General features: G+C 44.7%; 1 protein-coding gene across 3 annotated transcripts in view; it reads right to left on the bottom strand.

Moving 5' to 3' along the window:
- Positions 1-6,871: 6,871 nt before the first annotated feature.
- igdcc4 (immunoglobulin superfamily, DCC subclass, member 4) overlaps positions 6,872-26,019 on the bottom strand; it is a 34,218-nt gene continuing 15,070 nt past the window's right edge. The window contains exons 3-20 of one of the 3 annotated variants that reach the window (XM_037486469.2): positions 23,433-23,574; positions 21,349-21,482; positions 17,649-17,783; positions 16,984-17,136; positions 15,774-16,181; positions 15,497-15,661; positions 15,042-15,179; positions 14,609-14,791; positions 14,154-14,366; positions 13,731-13,832; positions 13,437-13,629; positions 12,693-12,820; positions 11,864-12,034; positions 11,619-11,753; positions 10,313-10,415; positions 9,985-10,168; positions 9,673-9,801; positions 6,872-8,766 (exon numbers count right to left, since the gene is read on the bottom strand). In XM_037486469.2, coding sequence (XP_037342366.2) covers positions 8,266-8,766; positions 9,673-9,801; positions 9,985-10,168; positions 10,313-10,415; positions 11,619-11,753; positions 11,864-12,034; positions 12,693-12,820; positions 13,437-13,629; positions 13,731-13,832; positions 14,154-14,366; positions 14,609-14,791; positions 15,042-15,179; positions 15,497-15,661; positions 15,774-16,181; positions 16,984-17,136; positions 17,649-17,783; positions 21,349-21,482; positions 23,433-23,574 — 3,317 coding nt within the window. In that variant the 3' untranslated portion in view covers positions 6,872-8,265. Of the gene's footprint in view, positions 8,767-9,672; positions 9,802-9,933; positions 10,169-10,312; positions 10,416-11,618; positions 11,754-11,863; positions 12,035-12,692; positions 12,821-13,436; positions 13,630-13,730; positions 13,833-14,153; positions 14,367-14,608; positions 14,792-15,041; positions 15,180-15,496; positions 15,662-15,773; positions 16,182-16,983; positions 17,137-17,648; positions 17,784-21,348; positions 21,483-23,432; positions 23,575-26,019 lie in introns of those variants that run through there. The other 2 variants (XM_037486460.2, XM_037486487.2) reach the window with 2 other exon arrangements.

Here is a 26,019-nt window from a genome sequence, read left to right on the forward strand (position 1 = left end):
GGCCCATTCAAGACATTCTCTTATCAGCCATCAACCTTTGTGGTTTAGCTTGAAGGAGGACAGATAGCATAAAGGTTAAGACTGGTGGACTTGAAACAAGAAAAGAAAAAAATCCTACAATAGACCTCACAACTCACAGATGCACCATTTCCTCACTTCAAATAACAGTGTGATTTTTTTTTTTACAATTTTCCAGTATGTAATATTGGTATACAGTGATTTGTATAGCTGCTCTGCCCCTGGGATCCTGTTGTGGCCAGTCAACAGTGAATGGAGAGCTGCACACAGGACCCAGAGGAGAGAGGAGGCTGCAGCACGCAGTCCACAGCCATCAATGACAGCACCGTGTGAGCACACTTCTTACAGCCCCCTTTCCCATACACCGTCACCATTAGCTTCACAAGCTTCAGGTGTACCACACAGGATCTAATATGAATCCAGAGATACGTACTCGGAGTGAGGCGGATAACTTTCCCCTCATTCTTCCTCCTCTCCGATCCGCTGCTCGCTCAAATTCATCCATTCATCCTCTGATTCATCCTCCATTCTCTTTCTCCTCAGGCTTTGTCACTTTGTTTGGGGAATATTTGATTGGCTGGTTTCAACCCTCAGTAGAGCTGACAGGTAGAAAATAAATAGCACAACTTCAAATAGCTATGTCAGAGCATTGCTTGATGAAAGCAGGAGAGCGAGCGGAGAGATATGAAGATGACAGAAACTGGGTGATGCAATAAGACGTCTATTTTACACTCACCGGCCACTTCATTGGGCACACAATTGCTTGTTAACACAAATAGTTAATCAGCCAATCACATGGCAGCAATTCAATGAAAGGCTTCTAGAGGTGGTGAAGAACAAACCGAGCATCGCAATTGAGAAGAAAAGGGATTTAAGTGACTTTGAAAGAGGCGCGGTGGTTGGTGTCAGGCGGGATGCTGATCTACTGGGACTTTCAAGCACAACCATCTGTAGGGTTTACAGCAAGTGGTCCGAAAAAGAGAACATTTCCAGTGAGCGGCAGGCAGTTGTGTGGATGACAGGTCAGAGGAGAACGAGCGGACTGGTTTGAGAGGATAGAAAGGCGACAGTGACTTAAGATAACTCACTCGTTACAACCTGTTGGTATGCAGATACCTCTGAACGCACAACACGTCGGACCTTGAAGCAGATGAGCTACAGCAGCAGAAGACCACACGGGTGCCCCTCTGGGCAGCTAAGAAGAAGAAGCTGAGATGGCTGATGGGTAGTCCAGCAGGATAATGCACAGTGGCACAGAGCTCATATCATCTCAAACTGGCAGGTAAATATTTTCACTGTACTGCAATGGCCTCCCGCAGTCCCACATCTCCATTCCCCAATAGAGAGCAGCTTTGTGATGTGGTGGAACCGGGGGACTCGCAATGTGGATGTGCAGCGATCAAATCGATCAATATGGACTCAGAGGAATATCTCACCTCATCTCATCTCTCATGAGCGTATATGCTTTTGTAAAATCATTCAAAGTAAAGTTTTCTCATGATGAGAAGAAAACGGCTTGAATACCAAAGGCATACATGGCAGGATATTGTATCTATCCCCGAGCACTATGTACAAAGGACGTATTTTTAAAGGTATTTATTCTGTTGGTTTTCGGTTTCATTTATATGCAAACATTAGGAAAGACAGCAGAGCTAAAGTCATACGCCAGACCGGTTACCATGACACCATCCACACGTTGTACACCTACACAAGCCCCCGCAGCTTCTACAATGCAGGCAGTGCTTTCTGTTTCAGAGGTTGAACCTGAACAAGCCGATATTTAAAGATAAATAAATACATTTCAGATCTAATGTACATAGAAATAATCTCTGAAAATACAAGGTGTCACTGGGATCTAATGGCGAAGGTTTGAGGTATTCCTGCTCACGGATTTATTTCGAAGAGCACATAAAGTTCAGTGAACATGCAGAACCGAGGTTGAATGTGGAGATGTAGTAGTACGGCACAATACAACCAAAGCAGGGGAGGCGTAATGATTGGACTGATTCAAGAGGCACATTTCCCCACAAGCAGTGAGTTGTACTGTGCCCCATGAGTCCCTCACCTGACTCTCCGATGAAATATGGGGCCTGATAAACTAGTCAGGAGACCACTCTGCTGCTGGAGGACGGGGAGACAATTCACACTTTAACAATTACGCATTCAGACAGAAGCGCTGTCGAGTGCAGTAAAGTATGAGAATGCATGCATGCATGTATTTGTCTATATGCTTGTGCATGATATTGTGTATTCATGTGTAGGTTTGTGCATATGCGTCCTCTCTCAGAGCTCGGAGCGCTGATTAACAGTGATGAGTAGATGAAGATAGTGAGACGCGACCTCGCTGTCGCTCAGCGAAGAGCGTTCATCCAACTCCTCAGGGAATTCTGACACGTGATGTCACCTCACCGCTTCTGTCTTAGATCCGTGACCTTATTTCACCCTCTTATCTCCGTCACCTGCCTCTCCCATGTCAGTCTGCCTGCCCAGTGCACACGCAAACACGTCCAGGCCCACCCATCCCATCCTGCATATGCACACACACACACGCACGGACACCTAGACAAAAAAAAAACTAAATATATAAGCACGCAAGCTTATTTCTCACACATTTTTTAAAGGGGAAAGCGTTACAGTGGAGAAATAGGTTTTATCATCCTCCATGTCCTCTACAATCCTGCAGCAAAGATAGGTATAAAGTCAGCACATGAGGTCCAAAACCCTGGAGGCGATCTCTCCAAATGGGAGTGGTACCAGGTTACAACGCTGCTCATCCAGAGCCCATGGGAAGAATCACACTGCCCTCTGGTGGCGCATAACGTAAACAACACATTTAAACATGAAGAAAAGTCCAAATATTGCCTCCTCAAATCTATTTGGAATAACTTTTCCTTGACCTCTTTGGAAGATACTGTGGTGTCAAGGAAATGTTTGAAGGAGAATTGTGTTAAGAAAATCCGACAAGAATGTCTTGTTATTGTTATTGTGAACATGGACTTGTTCAGTGGCAGTTTGATATGTTTATTTAACTGTAGCCTGGGCCTTAAAGACATTATTTATTCTGTAACTAGGCTATTCACTTCAAAAAATGAACATCAATCAATTCCTCCACTTTCTGTATTGTTTTATTTATAGTATATTGTTGATTCCCTCAAGTGAAGATTGACAATATTCTGATCTTTAGTAGGTAATTGTCCTAAATAAAGATATACTGGAAGGCTAATGATCCCTCTCACTTTTGTATGCTAAGTACGAAGCTACAGTCAGCAGCTACTTAGCTTAGCAGCAGGAAAAGCTTGGCCTTTGAACACCGTGTATACCACACTGGAGCAAAGGAGGCGAGTCAGCAGCTGGCGGAAAACACGGTCACATGACCACAGTTGCAAAGAACTTGTCAAAGAACTATTCTGTAAAAATAAAAAAAAAACACAAAACACAACATGATACACTGAGTGTATACAGTCTAACATGATGGTGGGCCTCATCAGAACATGACAATAACTAACCCTTGAATCTATTATGATGATAATTTGAATTCAAGTTAGGGTGAAGGGAATATAGTTGACTAGATTTATGGCTTAGATTTATTCAAAAATAACACTGAGTCTTGCTTTTTTCTTGGATGTTTATTTACAGAAGAGTAGTTCCAACAGACAACTTGAGTTGCTATGAGTTTTGACAATTTCCCATATGGCAAAACAGTGGATTTTCTTCTAGAAACCACAAGTACTACCTATCCAGGGATGATATCGCTGAAAAGCAATGTTTGAAATGAGAAATCTGTTTTTTACAGATGGAGAAAAATGCACTTCTAGAAATGTAAAGGTGCCAATCCAAAGCTGCTCATGGCCCAAAAAATAACTACCAACCTATTAACTGCTCCTAGAGTTCAGATCCTACTTTAGCACATTTTGACATGGTTAAGTTCTTGTTCCGCACACAATAACTATGAAGGTGTATCCAAAAAGCAGAGCCCGAGACTGAGCAACACGACCGAAGAAGACACTGTGACATCACTGGACAAAGCAGCTCACCACCAAAGCACCAGAATGCACAGAGAAAAGCCAGAGAGACAGAAATACACTGAGCGAGTTTGTACAAAAAATATATCTATCATGTATGCATAAGGGTTTCCTTGATTTACTTTCCCAAAAGAACAAAATGAGGCTTTGTTTGACAACAAACGGCATGTCACTGAGTCCAATACGCTGGCACGATCCTCTACAGTTCAATGCAAAGATGGTTCACCTGAGTAGAGAAGAGGCAAATATTTTGTTTGAATGTCCGTCAGCATTGAGAAGAACGACCGGCCTGGGAAGGACGTCCCTTCATCCCTCCTCCCTGCTTAGCACTTCATTTGTCTGGCGTCTGCCTTTGTTTTGTTTTTTATTCAACTTTTTTTTTCTCCATATTACTCTGGTTTAAAGTATAGCTGCTACGTGAGTGAGTTCATGCTTTAAACCTTTTACAAAGCGTAGTAATGACCAATATTGCAATTAGCAATGTAAAAGTCCAATTAGATAACATTGACCCGTTCACCACTAACTGGACCACTCGGGGGCCCTGTGATGCAAAATGAAACAGTGAGTCAGTCCTGTCCTCTCTTGGCTCACAAAATGGGATTGTTACAATTATATGCTCTACTTATTAGAAAACATTTGCAGTATCAAGAATCAGATCAGAATAAAATCAACAAGTTACCAAAATGAGGTATACTGTTTGATAAAACCCATAGAAAAGATAAAATAAACAAAAATTAATTATCATCTCAGTGAAATGAAAGCATGAGTATTATTCCTCCCAAAATATTGGATTGTTCTAGCCAACAACAAGACAAACAAAACATGGTGATTTACATGTCATAAAAAGACAGTTAATACAGCTCCTGTGAGGAGAGCATACATCCTTTATGCTGCAGGCAGGTTTTACTGCATCAAGACCGGATGTTTCTACACGGTACCATTCGATTTTGACAGCTACATGGTCACGAAATCCAACTCATGCATCACATTTGTCTTATTGTCTACTTCACTGCCGAATAGTTGTGTCCGTTTTTCAGTGACAAATGAGAACCTTCCATAGCGGAAGGGAAACCCTTTGCTGTATCTTTATAGAAATATACTTACAAAAGTAAAACTTTGGAAATTATTGTCTTTCTAAAATGGCTGTGTTGGATGAGAGAGACCACCTCACACACTTTGTACTCAAAATATTTAGACCTTCACAAACGGGAGGTCAATTTAATTTTTCGGCACAGTGACAACTTACTTGGAACGTTATATTAAAGGCTCACGATTCAGTGAGCTCCATCCGCTTTGCTGTCGTCCCAATGAGCTTTGCTCAGGCTTCAGCTTCTGCAAATGATCAACGGAAGAACCGAGCACAGGTCGATCAGAGCGGAGCAGGAACTTCACTTCTCCCCCTAAAAGGTTCATCAGCATGGCTGACCTGGTCTGAGAGAGGTATGTTTGAGGTATCAACCTGGAATGCTTGTGAGAATATTATGCTTATTTCTGGATTCAGAACATACACACTTTTGAGGATGATAAGAAAAACAGAAATATAGAAGAGTGTCAACAGAGAACCTGGATCAAAAATATAAACACTTTGTTTTGGTGGTTTCTTTTAGCTTACTGCATGTAAAAGGGAAAATTATCTTTCTTACAATTCAATTGTCATCCAAGTACATTTTTTTTCACTTATTTGAACATTTTCCCTTTAGATTGATGAGTTTTCTGCCATCGTTGAGCTGTGTGTCATTGGGAGGTGGTTAAATCTCCAGATTCTCCAAATCTTACTCATCTATCCCCTAAAAGATCTTGCAATTAATGTTTGGCCAAGGTTTGCTTAAACACATTCAATACGGTCCCTATTTGCAGCAAAACAAACGTGTTAATCCCGTTGGGAAGGTGAGTACATACACGGTAAGGTTAAAAAAATAACTCTTTGAGGTACCAACCATGCATTTTGTTAAGAAAATCAAGAACGACACGAGTTTTTACAAAAGACAGTTATGTTGGTGAGAAACATTTCTCTCGTGCACGTCACAAGGAACCATTTACATTTTTGTTGCTGATGTGATTGAGTTGAGCTGGTGAGATTTTGTCGCTTGACCCAGACATGAGTAGAAAACATGGGGGCAGCACGCTGGGAGTCATCCATTCCCTTTTTCGCTGCTGGATGACAAGAAAGCCACCTGAGAGAAGACGAGACGTCACGTACACCAGGGATGGACTCGATGCTCTGCTTGACTCCCTCACTCTGAAATCAATAGTGTTCTTATTGTTGCGTGATCCCAACTATGGCAAATTGGCAAATGTCTCAAAGCCATACTGATGCACAACATCATTTCACTCTCATCCAGAGATACCTTCATCCTTTGTGAAATGAGTTATAGTATGTTAGTGTTTTCTTTTAGACTTTTTGGAACTAACTCAAACTCCTTTTTTCGTCACGATAAACGTGAAACTGCTGTAATTTGAACACGTCTGCCTCCGTCTTCAATGAGCGCCGCAAATCAATAGATCCTGTAAATTAAAGATTAAAGATAGAAGTAGCACTCGTTGCAGGGAGGTGGCACAAGTGTCCTATTGCTGAGGCGGCTACTTTTCTTGCCCATGGTGCGTGCTGCATGTCATCTAACAGACTTTGTGTCAAGGACATTGAGTGTTCAGGTTTTTCTGTAGGGATTTAACAGTGAAAACCACAGATCCGAGAGGAATCCGCAATACATTAAAGCAACGGAAAATTCCTTTGATATAACACAAGAACGTACGAATGCAAGTACAAAAGGCTGTAGAATTAGTGTTACGGAATGATTACACAAGGTGCGAGTTACATAGAAGTAATAAAACCACACTGGGAACTGTCCTGAAAGGAAATGAGGTAGTGTTGTTGATAAGCAGTAGGGATGCACCGGTTCCCCGTTTACACGGCCAAAAACAATACTGAGGCAGTCAATTATGGGAAGCAATCTGATCAACTTTGGGGTCAGTGTAGAACAAAATTGAACAATATTTAAATTTGTTTTTTTTATCGAAGGTATGCAGAAATGTGTGATATATCATGTCTTGCACTGTAGCAAGAGCACAGTTGAACAAATATCCTCATACAACTAGAGTCAAGTTGTGTATGAATCAAATTGAAAACATGGATAGCTGTTCCCATTGGCAAATGATCATACCAGGTTTAAATGACAACTATTGGCACAGTATCACATTAGTACTTCCCTAATTAGGAGATGGTCTACCTGCGTTGTCGTAACATTTGCTCTAGTTCCCCCACCAACATAATCAGACCAGTACCAACATAAACACGCAAATACTTTGATTCCAAAGTGGGATATACACCAATGAACCAGTTTTTTTTTTTTTTTTACTTTTCAATAAGAGACCTTTGTGAAGAAAAACTATTACAACTTGGATACACTTCATTTTGGAGAAGAATACTTTGTACCTATGTACCAAATCGGTATACGTTTCTTTTTGCATTTGAAGTGTTTTTACCTTCAGTTGAACAGGTGTTTTGTACTTGCACTAAATATCCATAGAAACATCCATAGGTCATAAATGCACCCCCAATAATTAGGCACCTGAGACCCCCACACTACAGTCAGGGAATGTGTGTGTTTCCGGGTCACTTGAGCTTTCCGAGTGAGTGTGTGTGTGTGTGTGTGTCCGTTTGCGGGAGGACCCTGAGACAGCAGTCGGCTGCTACCAGACACAGGTGTTCTGCACTGCGGAGTGTGCGGATTTTCTTTAAGGCTTCTCCCTCAGTGCCCCGTTAAAAGTAGCATCCGCACGGCAAAGCCCGGAGGGAAATCTATGGAGCCCGCGTTTCAGATTCTGCACGATGGCAACTCGTCTCCCTCACTCATCAACACATCCCGGGCTCCGTCATAGAATGAATCCACGTGCGACCCAGTGGGAGTAGCCTCCTTTAATCCACTTCCATCTGCTTGGTTAAGTTAAATCTTTTTCTTTCCCAAAGACAGGATGAAAAAAACCCAGAGGAAAAGATGGTCGCATTGCTAGATAATGCATCACCATACACAGGATAAAAATATACGGCGTGTGCCAACCAATGAAACAATGAATTCAAGGACCGTATCAAAACTTTCCACGGAAGAGAAAGGAATCCAATAATGAGGCGCATAACAAAATAATCCCTAGGGATTCTACCTGGGTAAGAAAAATAAATCAGTCCGATATGTGTGTGTGTGTGTGTGTGTGTGTGTAGGGGCGGCTGCTACGGGCACAGATAACTGTGTGCTGCTGAGGTAGAGTGGACAAGGCCGGAGCTGACAAACGGGGCGGAGGACATCCTACCAGAGACGGCCTTCCCTGGTGCCAAAGGGCAGCGCCCGGGCTCCCCGTTCTCCGAACGCTCCGACTTCAGAGCGGAACGCACACTCTTTGGGGAGTGGAAGCCATTGGTTAGCCCCGTGTCCTTGTGTGGTTCTTTGCCCGCGCCCCGTGGCTGCTCCCGGTTTATCGAGGGGGGGCTCCCGGGGCCTTTGGCCGGCGATAGTTTTTCTAAAACGTTCTCTTCGCCTGGTGCGTCTGGGTGACTCGAGGGGGAACGTCTGTCCTCTGATAATGAGGGTCCCCCGGTGGTGGTCGAATCCTCCCCTTCGCTGCCCTCCTCCTCCTCTTTCTCTCTTTCTGGGTCCGCCAGCTCCGAGTGAACAATGACTTCTGCCTCCACCTGGTTGCTGGACACGGATGTACCATGATGATCTTCCATGTCCTGCAACAACAACAAAAAACCCGTCACTTTCACTTTGAGGTTGTTCTAGTAGTTGATCCACCCAGATCACATAAACATTTCATGTTTTTGGGTACAGCGTGTGACGGAAGTTTACAAAAATATCAGCAATAATCAGAACTGACTGTTTGCTAAAACCCTCCACCAACACCGATGGGCAAGTCACAGCTTAGTAACTAACTGTGTGGATTTCGCACATGACCAAAAAGGTGAGTGATGTGTATTTTTTTCCTTTTCAAGAACAAAGTGCAAAAGTATAATTGAGCTGTGTTTCTATCAACTCTTTAATTCTAAGCTTTAACTATTATCATGTCCAACTGACTTAGTGTCAGTGTAGTAAGTGTTACTGCCCTCAATAAAGAGCGCATCCCAAGCAGAGGTTGCATTAGTGTGTGAGGTTGGATGTGATGACAAAAAAACTGGTCACAATCCATGTGTGTGGCGGTTTCCAAAATAACTGAAAGGCGGTTTGTTAACAGAATCCAGGGAAAAATCTTTTGCTTTATTAAATTTGGGTTGGATATCATCCAATTTGTTGGGACATGCATCCTAAGCCTGCATCTTCATATATGAAGCCATCAAGTGCATATCTAGGAACCATGAAACTACACCAGGTTTTTCTTTTTTTAACCCATTACTGTAATCAAGGAGCTGATGTTTAGAACATAAACATTCATTTCAGGTGGTAAATCTGCCCTGATGACTCTCATTGTTTGAGAGAGGATACGAAAGCTGAGCAGCCATGGCAACAGTAAATACGGGGTTTGTTTAGCAAACAGTCAATTAGAAAATGTCATTTGAGATTTGCGACGTACAGCGGAAATTGCTGCTCCAAGACAGGTTTTTAACCAAAACAGATTTCTCATAGAATTCAGTTCATTTGTTTACCGTGCAATTATCAATAATTTGCATGTTGGGAGCTCCATTAATGAGTGTTGGAGAGTCTTCTGTCATGGTGTCTCTGTATCTAGTGATTCTGTTGGCCCAGTCATGACTCACAGAACCATTCCATGCAGCCTGTAAGACAGTGGACGTACCAAATTACAACTAATATCCCTCCATCAACACGTCAAAAAACAAACAAACAAAAAAAAACAGAATATCCAGAGCCCGACAGGAGAAGAGCTCCCGCGCTCGCAGGTTTTTGACCTTGGGATCAGGTGCTGGGGCATCTTCCCCTTCACCCGGATTAGCACTTGCCATCAGGCTCTGCTCCTCGGGGGCCTCGTCTGGCAGCGGGCCAGACCCTGGGACGCCCCCCCGGGGCATCAGCGTCTCCAGCTCGTGGCTATCGCCGCACTCTGGCACGTCGGAGGGAATGGTGCAGCCTCCTCGTCTGTACTGGGGGGTCACAGCTGCGGACTCCAGGCCCCTAGACGCCTCCCTGTTAGGACACGTAATGAGGGATAGTGGTCTGAACGTTAGTACAAACAACCTGGATTTGGCTTTTTAGCTAGTAAGAAAGCAGCTGTATGTAAGTGAACCGTTAAACAAAATACAGCGTGCACAGAGGCGTGAGTAAACCTACCGTGGTTTGCTGTTACGAAAGCTGAAACACATGCAGAGGAGGATGCATATCAGTCCCAGGCACACGCCAACTATGATGCCTGTCACCGCGTGGATGTCCAGCTCTGTTCAAATGCCAGAGAAAATGCAAAGGGATAACAGCACTATTAGAATTAACTTTTTTTGAAGGTGGAGGTGTAAAAGCTAAGACAAAATGCATGTCTAGCTTGAAATACCATTTGGCTCAGGCCTGATGTTATGAGACTACATATTGAGACCTTCGTCTAAGACAAAGTTACAATGATGAAGAAACACGAGGCGACATTCAGCCAGGGACAGCAGACCTTCATTGATATTCATTTATGCTAGGTATCTTTGGCAGCGTGGACATGTAACGAGAGGAAACAGATGGCTGGAGATCTCAACCACCCAGCAGCCACCTCACTCCCATTCCCACTGGCAACACTATTACAGCCTACGTGAACAAAATAAACCTGTTACTCTCTCTCTCTCTCTCTCTCTCTCTCTTATTCGGGATATGGGTAGAACAAAAACACATGTTCAATGCTTATTGCATCAGGAAAGTTTGGTTTTTTCAGATATTTCAAAAAATTGATCTACAGGTTGGAGGACAGCATTTTCACACCAATAATAACAAAAAAAAGGATTAAATAGTCAGATGGGCAAAGAAATAGTGATTATTTTGTTGATGAACAAATGGGTTTGTAAGTACGGGGAGTTTGACTGGCTCGTCGTGGATAATAGTTTACAGAATAGTATTTGTGTTTAAATAATAAAAAGAGTATCTAATAATTAAAAGTAAAAGGTGAAATGCTGCCTGTTGGAATTAAAATGGGTATAATGAGATTGAATGCTTAATCCAAGTGACATGAAAGTAAAGAAAGTGCTTTTGACAGCAATTCTGCTCGGCACAAAGAGCATCAATTCAAAAGGTCTCCCTTGGGGGCGGCCGATGAGTCCGCCACTTTGATACCCACAATCCTCCTCCCGATGGCTTACAAATAATAGCGTCCTGCCGAGCTACACTTTCTCTGCTGGCAGTGACGAATTACCCACTTTACATCAATAGAAACGTGCATGTGGTTGCGTGTCACTATGTGAGAATGCATGGTGAGACTTGTGCCTATTTATGGAAGCCAAAACGGTTGTGAAATTTTAAACCTTCGAATAATTGAAGAGGCAATCTGTAAACTGCCGCCTTCATTTTAGCTTAGAACATGTACGAACTTTTTAAACAGAAAAGGTCGGTGTCGTCTTGAAATACCATATTGTGCATCAATAGTCCCCGTAGTGTCCACTGCAATTACCATAATTCTGAAGGGGGGTGTGAACATCCTTTACGGGTGAAAAAGGCCCCGGCCCCACCTCGGTCGACGCTCCCAGCTTGAAAAAGTAACGGGTGCCGCTGGACAAACCCCGGACTTCCACACTGGTGGTGCTCCCTGGGACAGACGGACAGAACACCGTGGACGCCGGGTGTAAATCACAGGTTTCCCATCGGAGCTTTTTAACGGGATCGTAAACGGCTCAGGGATTTGTGTCCAACGCCTACCGTCCTGAGAGAGGTTTTCCCACGTGTGCTCAGGCTGGCTGAGGTTCCCGCTGAACAAGATCTTGTAGCTGAGGATGATGCCGTTGGGCTCCAGCGGGGGGCGCCAGCTCGCCACCACGGAAGAGGAGTCCACGGCGCTCAGCTGCAGCTCCTCGGGAGGCGTGGAGGGCCCTGGAGGCGAGAGGACGACCGGGTCAGTAACTAGGGCCCAGACATGAGGCCTCACAGCTGCATAATGTATATGGTCTTGGCGGGGGGGGGTGGGGGGGGGATTTGACATGTCGTGTGACAACCATCTGCGGTACAAGAGAGCGGGGACGATACATGGCAGTGGAGAGCCCAACGGAGTGACTGGTGATAATAATAATAATGTCATTAAAAGCGGCCCACTATGCGAGCCATACTTGGCTCTCAGGCCCAACGACTGGCCAATATAAGAAGCAGCTGTTTACCCAAGAAGGAACAGGTTACAACTCTGAGGCCTCACGTCCGAGTAGAACTACACTGTTCTGTGTGTTTTTCGCATGGCGTAGTTGCCCTCGAGTTGTTTGTGAGGGATTCCTTTATCAAGTAAGTAAAAAGAGATTTGAGAAGTTTCCAAACCAGGTAGATAGCATTGCTCTGCAAGTCTCCATTCCTTCCCCTATTAATTAATTTGTTTATTTATACAGCGCCGTTCTAAAACAGAGTTACAAGGTGCTTTCCCATGACAAGCTAATAAAAGCAAATACAATAAATGAAAAGTCAAGTATTCTGTTATAAGCATGTCATAAAGGTCACAAAAATACAATTCAATAAGTGCATTAAGAGCAGCCCAGCAGAGACTCACGGTCGGACAAGGTCGACTCCTCCACTGTGCCGCTGAAGGGTCCCACCTCGTCCACTCCATTAGACTGCACCGCTATTTTATAGCGGGTGAAGGGCCTCAGCGCTCCGAGCAGTATCTCCTGAGCAGAGCTGCAACACGCAACAGCACGGGAGAGTCCCGAGAGTGAGGTCAGTGTATGTGATCTGTGTCCAGGGCTGGCTGCCTTTGTACAGCCTGTTGAACCCCTCTAGCGCTCAATATACATTACTTTGATATTGGCTTTTATCACCTGCATTCTATTTGGCAAGCATGTACTCTACTGTGTTTATTATTGTGGCACATGTTTATCCAAAGAACTGCATATCCTTACTAAAGAGACTTTTGGAATAAATATGACAGGGATGGGGAGGACAGGAAGAATACACGGCATATATATCATTTAGCATGCTTCATTTTGATTACTGTATGAATGAGTTTCTCATAAAGCTACCTCACAAACAACACAACTCAGGGCAGTTCCTGAGGCCTGCTGCTTTATACTTATGAATAATATCATTCTTAAGGTGTTCTTTTCTCGCAGTTCAGGTTTGTTTAATAACTGAAGACGACTTCACACAGAAACACTGTTAAGATGGATTGACCTTTAAAAATACGCACCAGTATTCCTAAAACATTGACCGCAACCTACGGTGATCAGTTTTTGAGATGTTCAAACCTCCGAAAATCAAAAAGGCCATGGTAGAGTTTCCGTCGTTTTCCCTTTACCTGGTGTAGTAGGAAACCAGGGAGGCGTTAGTGGTTCCTGCTGGACTGCAGCGCACCGTGTAGTTGATGATGCGCACATTGCTGAACCGCGGCTTCTCCCAGCGCAGCCAGATGGAGGTGGAGCTGTTGGCCACGGCCCGGATGCTGCTCGGGGGCAACGGAGGGGGGCGAATGGGCGGCAGCCATGACGAGGCTTTTGACACACACACACGTTCTGCATTGTTAGCCTCGATGCCTTTTTTATTTTTGGACAAGACGCTCAAGAACACACACATGCAGCAAGATGAATGTTACCTCTGTCCAGGGCTTTGTCCGTCCTTCCTTTCCACACTGCAGCTGCTCCTTCTAATTGCTTGTTGAATGCCCAAACCCTTACCTCATACTGCCGATCAGGGACTGACACACACACACACACAGCAAAATTATTAAATACTTTACATGAGAGCCGTCTGTGTATTTCCGTTACTTTTTTTCAAGTAAGTGCTTGTCAAAGCAACTTTAAATGAAATACTACACTGCCTGGAAAAGACAGCGGTAAAAAAGCCTCTCTCTCTCTCTCTCCCTCAGGGCTCTCCCAAAAGCTTAGTATACTTGCAAAAACAGCGGAATACTTTTTGTTGAATTGAGTTCTTATTTAGTCACAAGTAGATGAATTGAAAATGAATTGAAGCAGGATCCACTTAAAGCGTGTGACATTCGGAGAGGTCAAAAGCTTACCGAGCCCTTTGAGGAGATGATACCTGGCCTTCTTACGGAGCCTTATGGTGTGGGTCTGCGTCGCCTTTTCTCCATTGTCTGACTCATCGGCCTCCGCCTCTCGACAAGACAGCTTGTAACCAGACGCCGCTGTGTGATTCGGCGAGGGATGCCATGTGACATTGAGTGAGTCCGCTCTGGCTCTGACTTTCAGCTCAGTGGGGGCAAAAATCACTGAAAAAGTTTGAAAAAATTAAACAAAAATGAATGTTGACCTGTTGGCCTAAATGTCATAGGTCTACTAAGCGAGTAAATGGTAACTTCACGGCGAAAAGCGATGTGCCCTCCGTGGATTAGAGCTGTGAAAAACCCCCCCACGTCATTCCCGAGGACACTACAACACAAGCCGGAAATCTGCCTGAAACTAAACGGGAATTTTAGGAATGAACAAATGCCGAGTGCGTCGGGTTCCTTACCCGTGCTGTGGTTGCTGAAGCTGTAGTGGGCGAACGTTTGGTGCTGGGCCCACTCAGAGGGAACCCCGAAGCCAACGCCTGTCCCAGCTGCTATCCTCAGTCGGTAGGCCTGGTTGGCCTGCAGCTCTTTCAGCGTGAACTGAGTCTCGTTACCCCTTACTTCCACAGAGAACACGGTGTCCACTGGGGGAACACATTACGCACTTTAAATATGTCAGCTTTTGAAAATGGTTCCATGGGTTCTGAGCATCTTCATTATTAAGCCAATCTCAACTATAATAAGAAACGGAACAGAACCATAGGACATTAGTATGCAGCTTTAATGAATAACTTGAGTGAAGAAAGCAAAACTGGCTACTGTCTACTGAATAACACCACGAGTCACTGTGTTGGGCTGTCGCCGTCAGGTCAACTTGATGCAGGGGTCACTCACCCTGATCCAGAGTGCTGTACTCAATGCGGTAGCGGGTGACCGACCCTCTGCTGTGCTGCGAGGACAACGGATGCCACATCAGCCTGATGTCTGTGGGGGAGGTGCTGACTATGGACAGCTGAGGAGGCGCACTTGGTACTGAAGGAGGGAATAGAAGGACATACTGAGCGGTTTGATAATGCACATTTAAGGCGTATGCTATAGATGTGCACAGTTACTGGCGGCCCTCTTAACAAAATGCGGATTTCACACAAAAAAAAAATGTTAAACTGATTTGTAGTTCTCCTACAACGTGTGTTGTGATTAACAAACAATGGAACTTCTCTCTTTGGTCACCTAAAAACATCTCAATCAGTGTCGGGTTGGACGTGTGGTTTAGTCCTGTCGCACTAATGAGTCTTTAAAATGTAAATGAACGGCCGACACGGTTTACTCAAACTCTTAATCCAACGTACCATCCTCGAGCATGTCTACAGTAACGGGCAGGGACGGGCGACTGGCACCCATGGGAGAGTAAGCCACCACAAAGAATGTGTAAGCGGTGTGGGGGAGAAGCTCTTTGACGTGATATTCCGTGGTGTCGTTGTTCATGGCGAACTGGTACTCCTCGTTATCCGAGCCTGGAACCAATGAAAATATTCAAATCAAAACAGAAACGTGTTGGACACGTGTGAACATACCCACAAGCGCGCACACACACACACACACAATCACAACCAAATGGAGACACACCCGCGGCACGCTGGCAGTGCACAGAGTAGCCGATGATTTGCTCCGAGTTGTACTCGGGTTTCTCCCAGGTGAGCCGGGCGCTCGTGCTGGAGGGCGTGGCGGCCAGCTGGCGGGGAGGGCTGGGCAGACCTTCCCTCACGATGACCGTCAGCTTGGCGGTGGCGCAGGCCGTGCCCAGCCCGTTGTCCGCGATGCACTGGTAGTAGCCCTCGTCCTCCAGCGCCAGCTGGTTGATGAGCAGGACTCCAGGGCTTTGGGTTTTGACTCGTCGAAACGGCTTGATGGGCCGACCGTCCTTGAGCCAGTGCAACACTGGGGGAGGCTCCCCAGAGCTGTTGCACACAAACCTGGCTGTGTTTCCCCGGGAGAGGGACACGGTCTCCGGGGGCTGGAGAATCACTGGAGGGGCTGTTGGGAGAAGGAAACAAATCCTCCATTTACAGGCGAATCGGATTGTATTTGCACTTTTAAATTGAAAGGGACACCCTGATGAAATTTAGTTAGGTTTCCACCGACAAAAAAAATAGCATCCCAAAATATGTGTGGGTAGGGAATATTACAAAAGATGAAAATTACAGTGCACATTTACAGTGTTTTGGCTCGCTCCGATACTCCAAAGGAGGCAAATCAACAGAGCAGGTGCAGCTAGGAGGACATGGACGGGGGGAGAACATGAGCTGACGCGAGCTGGTGGTGCCTTTTGCTCAAATCACCTTCTCGTAGCAACAGAAACAGAACCATTGTGCCATCAACGTGGATACTTTTATGGATAATGTCACCAATAACAACGCAACGACTGAGAAATGTGTGTGACATTTTTCCTCGTCACTGGGACAGAGGAATGCTGGAGACCTGCTCTGGAGTCAAAGACAACCTGGAAGAGACAACCGGGGCCCAGAAGGGCGATGTTTGTCATTGTGTGATTGCTGTTTATGAAATGTTTCAAAATGAGTTAATAATGCATTAAAGGCTTTCTTAGCAAAAAATACATTTGTATTAAGTGGGTTGTATTTTCTGCTTAAACGTAATGATGCTTCCTTCATTTCCTCTATTTCGCCAACGCAAAAATATGCAGCTTCCAATCAATGCAACCTGCTACATGCAGCAACAGATGTCCGAGGTAAGCTGGCAATAGAGACTACTCTCCATGAAGCAGCACGAGATGTTTAATCCACTATTATATAGAAAACAAAAAAAACAGGTCTCCTACCAGGCACATGCAGCTCGGCAGCAGCGTTGATGAATTCTCTGGTCTTGGGCTTGTTAGCCCGGCACACATAGATGCCGGCATGGTGACGCCTCGTGTCCCTAATCACCAGGTTTGTTGCGAGGACAACCACGTCGGTGGAAATGGGCTTTCCGTCTGATCAAAAGGAGAACGCAGCAGAGAACCACGGTCTCAGATCACAACAGAAGAAACATATTTCTCAGGCTTTGAGTTGCCGGAGTAACAGCACAAAAGCAGCGTATGAAGCAGAGGATTTGACCTGTAATCCCGTAGGTTGACCGACAGAGGACTCTGTGGCGTTTTGTCACGGGTTGACTGAGGTGTCTGCAATGGGTTTTAAAATCCTTCACTGCTCACACTATTTAGCTTCTCTGTCATATTGTCCTATTGTTAAATGCTGTATGTAAAATGCATTTATGCATGTTACGTTTTTGGCATCTGATAAAGGAAATGTTAAACGCTAATGTGGGAAGGATTTGTTTCGCATGACATTATCGCCGCCAAGACTGTCTGTGTGTTTGTGCGTGCGAAACATAAAACTTTGGGACTAGTTGAGAGGAGACGTAGTTTAAAAAAAAACAACACACACACACAAAATCTAAATAGGAGAAGAACGATGGAAGCCGAAGAGCATTGTCGAGTGTTACCTTGTCTGCTCCAGGACACCAGTGGCTTCGGCTGGCCTTGTGCCATGCACTCCATCACAGCGGGGCGGCCCAGCACGACAGTTGCATTCTGAGGGGGGGAAACAATGGCAACTCCATTCAGGGCTTCAGTAGAGTCTATAAGAAAGAAAAGGTAGGTATACTTTGGTATTGGGGACAATGGAATAGTTTTGTGCTTTTGTGGTAGCAGCTGCAGAGTTGCCTGTTGGAATCTTTCGATTGAATGAGAGATGTTGGCGGCCTGGTCCTGACTTCTGTTATTTCCAGCTATTAAAATACTTCATCACAAATAAAGTCAAAACAAATTGGCTATTCAGTCAGATGATATGGCCTTGGTAATATCCCACCTCTCCAATCATCATTACATGTAAACTGCCAACATAAAATACTCTGTTTAAAAAAATAATACAATAATATTTGCACCTCATCGTAGCTGCTAAAACACAAAGCCGATTAAGGCGCTTAGGGAACAACTGACTCTCTGACCTACTCAGAGAGCTGCAGATGACAACTTGAATACAGATTTCTGTTAGCAATTTGCTAGATTACCCCCAAGATCAGATAACAGATTCAACCACTTTAAAAACACAGTAAGTAACTCACATCATCAAAACAAACCAGTAGTTGGGTAATTGGTTTGTGACCGAGAGCAACTCTTAGTGGATGGTGATTATGACCCGAATAGTTGATCAGACTGGTTTTGCAAGGAAACGTGCCGTTCAGCGTATTTTAATAACAGGTAGCAGGGCACATCTGACTCAACCGGCTTTAGACACACACACATGAATAAATAACCCAAAAGGCTGCCTGCAAGGACATGGTGTGTTAGAGAGAGAGGAGCTGATGTTTCTATATGGCAAGAAACACATGAAGAACATAGGGGTTATGGATACGAGAGCAAGAGGGAGAAAAAAAAAAGGACACAATCTTTCTACTTGGTCAATAATGGAATTGAGGCACATCTCTGCTCTTTAGCAAATGAGAATGTTATACAACACATATTAATCATGGGTTGAGGGCACCAGAAACTATTTTTTGTTGAATTAGTACCCAAAGTATGGCTCAGCAGCACATCATGCAAATTACCTCCAGAGAGGGGCCGGGCATTCTGTAGGCGCGTTATGAATTAAACATTGAGATTTCATACAGCAATCCTTGGTTATGCATAAATTTGCCTTGGAGAGGACTGCACTCCTGGGAGAGCCGTCATAGGCTTCTAACGTGGGCGTGATGAGTGTGGGCATAAAGCGTGTAGAAAACTCAAGGTAATGTAAGGAAGTATAAACTAGCCAATTCAAAGAGCCGGTGCACATAAGTACATGGACATGAGTGCATCGACGTCAAGCCTCAGAAAGCTTTGGCAAAAAGTGATGTGCCATTTTATTCGTAGGATTGTCAAGTGGTGGCTTTTGATCTAACGCACGTGTAGTGTAAACGCTCGCAATAGACCGTCAGTAGTTTCCTTCTTGGGTTCCACAACGGCAGCAAAAGAGACTGGGGGGGGGGGGGCACCATGATCACGAGCCTCCTTGTCATGAGCGCTTTGAAAACCCTTTTAAAATTAACTGTGCATTCCATTTGCCGCGCGGCCCTGTGATGAGTTTATGACCAGCTGAGTGCGTGGCTCTTGGGCCCAGGCTGCGGGTAAAAGGTTCAAAATGATCGCCTGCCGCAGGTGCTAAAATATTTTATTTTGTTTCTAAAGTTAGAAATGTCATTGCACTTGCTGAAGTGAAGGTAGTCTCCGGTAAGCAACGATCTCCTTGGAGAAGGGCCACGCTGGGTCAGAATAGAGACAAGAGAAGGTCGAGGCGCTGTGCGTTTTCAACGACTTCCACTTCAGTACAGACATCGGCACAATTACAGCCAGTCAAGTGCTCATTAAGACCAAGAAAGTGAATCACCAAAACACGTTTGTGCTCTGTTGCTACCACATGAACCACCCCGACCCTTCCTCTGTGTTCCCAGAGTAAGAACCAAACATGGCGAAGCAGCACTCAGTTTTACTGCTTCAGGTATCTGGAAAAAAACTCCCAGAAATCTGCAGGTCGGTGGAGACTCTCAGCTGCTTCAAATTAGGATTGACGACTGTTCGGTTTGCAGCTGCCTTTAATTCACATTTTACTACTGTATTTTTTTTTTGCTTAATGTCCTTAATTGTTTTTAAATTTCCTTTTCTTTTGCGTTCTGATGCTTTAATGATTTCATGCGAAGCACTTGGTTGTTGCCACACAATTTTATTTGTCTTATCAAAATGTGTTATAATTTATTAGTAAAGTAGTAGAGATTGAGCCTTGGCTCCTGACAAAATGCCTCTAGGTTTGTAAAAAATGATCAGTGATGAGAGATTCTGATTATTTGGCAGAAAATGAGGTGGATCCTATACAACTATAATTGTCACTGACGTGATTTCCGCCACTCCTCCCTCTTTTCTCGTCGTGTGAAACTGGGCGCAGCTTGCATCGCCTGGCGCATCCCCACACCTGCTGGCAATCAACACTCGCTGCTTAAGAGCTCCAGTTTCCTCGCCGTAGTTGAAGCTCGAAACGTATTTACGAAACGTTACGGATGATTTGTCGAACGGCCTCCTGTGCCTAAGGCTCCCTTGCCGCAATCCAGCCACCGCAGGACACCCCCCCCCAACTCCTGAAAACCATCGTCCATTAAAAACCATATTCACCAACGCGGTCTCCGTGTCTGCTTAACCGACCCTAACAATAATGCAATTAAGGAAATCCTATATAAATACATACATACATAAATGGATTCCTTACAATAATAAAGACTGTTTGTTTCTGAATTGCATAACTCGTGTCATGCTTATTTTAAGTCACAGAATTTAAACATTGAAAATAACGTGCAGGCGTTTCACCGTACGAGGGGGAAATGAGTCCTGTGGATGAAGGGATGAACAAAAGAGGGCTGAGCACAGAAGGCTAATTTGAAAGCTGGCAGTCAGAACTTTTTTCGTGAATCTGTACGTGTTGCAGACAATGAAGTCTGAAGGAAAGGAAATGTAATTGCACAGCACTCTCATTTAATACATTTATTAGAAGCTCAAAGAGCTTTGCATAAAATGAACCCTTTTACCAAGAAATGAGTGGGAAATGTACCGCAATAACATTGCACAAAGGACAAAAGGTTCACTGAAGTTTAACTCGGATTAAAAAGGCAATTTATTTCAATCGCAAATAGTACAGTTGAGAAAAGTCCCCGATCTTTATTAAATGTGAAGTAATCCCATAACTGAACTCTGCTTACCTTTTTGTTTCTTACTAATTAAGTGATTAGGTGAGTAGCTATCAGATGACCCTGTATGACAAGCTTTTGGCTTTGACCTTTTTCCTAATTGTATTCAATGAATTGAGTTGAAAGATGGATGCTTCGGAGCTGTTGTTCAGTTTCTGTCAAAACCTGTTTGCATCTGCCGTCCAGCTGCATTATTGCAGTACTTTAGAATTTAATAAAAGCATCTATCTGAGCATCAATTATTCCGACAGCTGGAATACTCAAGAGGTAACAAAACACCCACAAATGTATTCAGAGTCACTGTTTCCTGTTGCAGTGCAATCCCTGATATGGCGAGACATTTAAAGCATCGGGTCATCAAACCCGCAATGGATTTTCGGATGATGGCCTGGCAGCTCCCAGTGGAGCCATGAAGCACCACAACAGAGCTCACCTGTGGTGACGGTGAGCCTGGCTTCATGAGAGATCTCTCTCCTGGCCGAGTTGGACGCGACACAGCGGTAGGCGCCCTCGTCCTCCTTGGTCACCTCAAGAATCTGGAGCACGCCGTTGAGAAGGGAAATGAACCTGATTTTACAGAGAGAAAAGCAGAGGAGAGACTGTAAGAAGGCAAGTGACAGATGAACTAAATAAATTGCTTAGTGCCCGGCAGCGTGAATGATACGGCTGAACTTCACATGGATAGTGACGGGTCCTCACAGGACCCCATCCTTCTTTATTTGGGGAGAAGCAAGTGGACAACCGCTACAATGAAAGGTGGCAATTACCAGTCACACAACATAAAACGTGACTTAATTACAAAACTTAAAATACACTCATTTTGAAATCTTTATTTGTGCTCTTGATCTTCACAAACTCTACTTTACTCTCTTATGAAAGCAATGTTCTTGACTAATTCCCAAAGCCCTCAGGGCTATCGCAGTGGCCTGTTCAGAGGAATGGGAAGAGCAGGTGATAAAGAGACGGATGGGGAATAAAGAGGCAGTGGGTAACAAACACCAGGAATAAAAAAAAAAAGAAAGAGAGCAATAAATTGTGACAGACATGGATGTAAAGGGGATGATAGTGAAGAAAAAGAGCATGAGATGACACAGAGGCCAAAGGGAGAAAAGGGCCCATTAGAGCGAGACAGAACAGCGAGAGGAGAAAGGCGCAGACTCGTTGTTGTGAGGCCATTAACGGCGCCTGAGGTGGGAGGACCACATTCCAGCAATAAGACCTCATGGGGGCAGCCAGCTGTTTGCGGGTCACGCAGGTATACAGCAGCCATTAGCACGTAATTCTGGGCGATAAGGCCGGAAACAAATTCCAAGGCACCCGCAGCCATTAGAGTCGCACTGAAATGTCAATATCGTTAAGTAGGCCTGTAAATGGGACTGTTATTGAGAGTGGGATGAAAGAGAGAGATGGGTGAGAGATGGTGGAGCAGGTGTAGTTAGAAAATGTTGTTTGTTATAACCTCAAGGAGATTCTGGAATACCTTTTTGTGATAATCGGCGAATCTGGTCTTATTGGCTCAAAGGCTGAAGGAAGTCGTCAAAATACCAACGAATCATTGCATCCCTAAACCGCACCACAAATTGCATTCATCCAACCATAAAACCAGATGTATGTTTAGAATTTGATCCCCTACAAAAAGCCATTGAAGCATCGGCCGAGAAAGAAATGAAGCAAGAGACATGCAATAAATTCATAACAGGCGTTGCGTAATTGAAAATCATCAGCTGAAGGCACACTCAACCCACAGCTGGGTGCTAACAGCGTGAGGGGGATTCAAAAGGACACTTAAAAGCTCAAATGTAATCGACAATCAACTTCTCCATGGAACCCTGGTTGTAGTTCAAATGGGATTCTAAAACAATGTGATTTAAGAATACATTTCCACTAACGCCTGTATGGCATCGAAGGATGAAAGGATATATAAGAAGAGCATACACTTTTTAATCTGGAAATCCCATGGCAAAGTATTGTGGTTAAAAAAACATTTTTGTATCAGACTATTGGATTTAAATTGCAATCCAATCACATCGTTGTTCCATTGAGATTCTAAGTGTTACGGCCCTTGGCCTGTTTCTGGTCGTTCTCCTGCCCCTCCTCTCGTTTCAGGCCTAATTGCGGACACCTGGGACGATGGGGGTTAAATGGGAGGTTCTCTGCTGCATGAGGTTCTTCTTCCTGCGCTGGTCTGAAGACGGGAGGATCAGATGCCGCTCGGTTGGCCCGTCCGGCTCCATACCTCGCTTGGGGCTCCAAGGACGTGACAGATGCACATTTAAGTTTATTTACGGTTATGTCTTTTATTTTTACAACCAACACTTGCTCCCACACATACAACACATCCCTACACTTGCTTTACACCACTGATACTGCCGTTCACACCTCATCGTTGGTTTTGTTGTTTAAAGTTGTGTTTGAGGCACAATAAACTTATGTTTGGCACCGTTGCTCGTGGCATGGTCTCCCCTCTTTTGTTGCGGCCTTGAGTCAGCCGTAACACTAAGAACATGAGTGGGTTACCTTGTCTCCTCAGGGACCGCCACAGTGTCCTTTTCCCAGGTGATAACAGGTGTGGGCACTCCCTCAATCTGGCACCCAAAGCGAGCCACTCCCCCAACCGCCACCGTTTGAGGGGACGGCTCCTGATGTAACTTGGACAGACCTGGGGGCATAGACACGCATGCGATCAGGGGGGTATCTATCGAAGCAGACTTGGTGATTTGATTTATCATAGGACAGATGCATTAAGTGGCCCAAAGGAAAGAAAGAAAGAAAGAAAGAAAAAGGATTCGATACACTTACTAATTGTCAAACCTTTTGAATATAACACAATAAACAACACAAATCCAATTTGTCACATGGTTTATTCTCAACAAAATGCTTATTACGTTCAGAGCTTGGTGATACTGAATAGGTTTTTCACACCATTTTAGGGATTCTAATAGACACGGTTTTAAAATATTTACATTTTATTAAAGACTTGTTCTTTCTTCAACGCTTCTTCAAAAATGGGGATTTAGTCAGGCTCGGCCAGATCAGTTCTCTCTCCAGGTGGAATTTTGGCAGGACTCCAATTTTCACAGCCTTAACACATTCACACACACGGGGAAAGCTTCCTCCTAACAGATCACTGTGAGCACCGAGGGGGGCAGCAGAGGGCCCCGTCTGAGGGGCCTCTAACCTCTGACCCCGACAGACTGTTGGTGGAGAAGAACAAAACAGTTTCATGTCCCAGCTACTTCGCCTGTAGCTCTGACTGAGGCGTAGAGAGTGTGGGGGGGGTGAGGGGGGGTGGAGGGGATCAAAGGACAGCGCCGAGGAAGAACACAGAGAAGGCAACAAAAAAAGCGGGAAGGTAACAGAGAAAGAAACTGACAGAAGTAGGCTAGAAATAGAGCTATGAAAAAAAGAAAAAGTATTGCATTACCCAATGGATTAAGTGTGAACAAATTGGACAGCTTCTTAAGAATATGTTTTCACACATTGGTTCTAAACTAAGTGTAACATGTCATTCCCATATCATTGATAATAGACTAAATCCAACTGATTGTGAAAGTGTTTTTCTATTGGCAACACAATGCTCTTCATTCTGTTTTACTGTAGTTTAAGGTCTGTATATATTAAATAGTCCAGTGTTAAGCCTTATTGGGAATCTACTAAAACATATCAGGGGTCAGCAGAGTCATTTGGACAAATCACCTGGGAATCACGCATGTGTGTACATAGTTTAAAGCATTAAAGCAAACATTAACTGTGGCTTTGGTGAAGAAGTCATGATAAAATGCTTCTTGTTGTATTAAATCCTAAAGATAACTATCACCATAGTTTTCCAACATGCTTGAAAATGAAGGGGGGTTGGGGGGGTGTTTTCAAACTTTCAGCCAATCACATGGACCCCTATTTTTCGGACAACATCTTCCTCTGGACCACGATAGACTTGAGGAGACAAAGGGTGGACTATCCGAGACGACCCTAACCCCTGTCACGCCAACGGTTAGTCATGGCAACAACACGGCCATCTGTGTTCTCCTGCTGCACGGAGGGAACGCCGCTTTTCCACGAGGGAACAGTAGCAGAGGGCATTTGATTTGCAGAAAGCTTCGCGGGGGGAGTCGATGATTAACCCGCGCAAACTCTTGCCCTTACACGGAAAGATGCCCCCGCGTTATCACGCCGCCTGTAACCTTGCCAGATAGTTCCTAAAACAGTGTGTGTGTGTGTGTCTAAATTGGTCCATGTGTCCCCATCTACTCAGTATCTACTCTAGTGGGGGGGGGGGGGGTGTGCTTGTACATGGACTACTGGTGATTACATTACTGGATCACGGTGTGTGTGTGTCGAAGTGCACTAGTGTTGGGGCGGGGCCGCAGCGGGGGTGGGCGGGTGCGTGAGTGTTGGTGGGGTGGGGGGGGGGGGGGGTGTTGTACGTAAGGGGTAAACAACATCTGGGGAGAGCACACTTGGACGCAAAGGAGGCGGGCAGTGTTTGAAAAAGACACTTTGTCAATGCTGTGATGGACTATTGGCGACGGAGTGGGCCTCCAACTCTGATCTGACACGCATCACCATGTTAGTCCTTTCCCCCCCCCCCGCCTCTAAGAGAGCCCCTCGCAATGAGATGCCACGACAGAACAGCCCCGCCACTTTGCCGTTTTCATCCAAAGGAACACTCTCAACAAAAGGTGACATATCAAGCCACGGGGCTCAACAATATATCCAATTGTTTCCTAGCAACAAGAGCTCTATGAAAAGTGTCTCAACCATCAGTGTCGGACACAAAAAATCTCCCCGTCTTCCTTTTCTTTGCTCACTCTCATTTATCTTTTTCCATTGCCTCCCTTGTTTCTGCCCTCGACTTTACCCCAGACTGTCGCTCTGCCGATGGCCCACTCTTTGACCCCATAGCTATCAGTTTGCAGTGTTTTTACCCTCCCCTCGTGCAAGCAGATCATTTCACCTCTATGCTACCCACCTTTTAGTGGGAGAACCCATTGAGCATACCCATTGAGCATTTGCTGTCAAATACCCATATTTGACAGCAGATTTTCCATTTACAGTAGCCTACACTTCTCTTTTCAGATTTACAAAATTCCATTAGTTTTTGCAT

Source organism: Pungitius pungitius, chromosome 4, assembly GCF_949316345.1.
Source record: "Pungitius pungitius chromosome 4, fPunPun2.1, whole genome shotgun sequence".
Classification (NCBI taxonomy): Eukaryota; Metazoa; Chordata; class Actinopteri; order Perciformes; family Gasterosteidae; genus Pungitius; species Pungitius pungitius.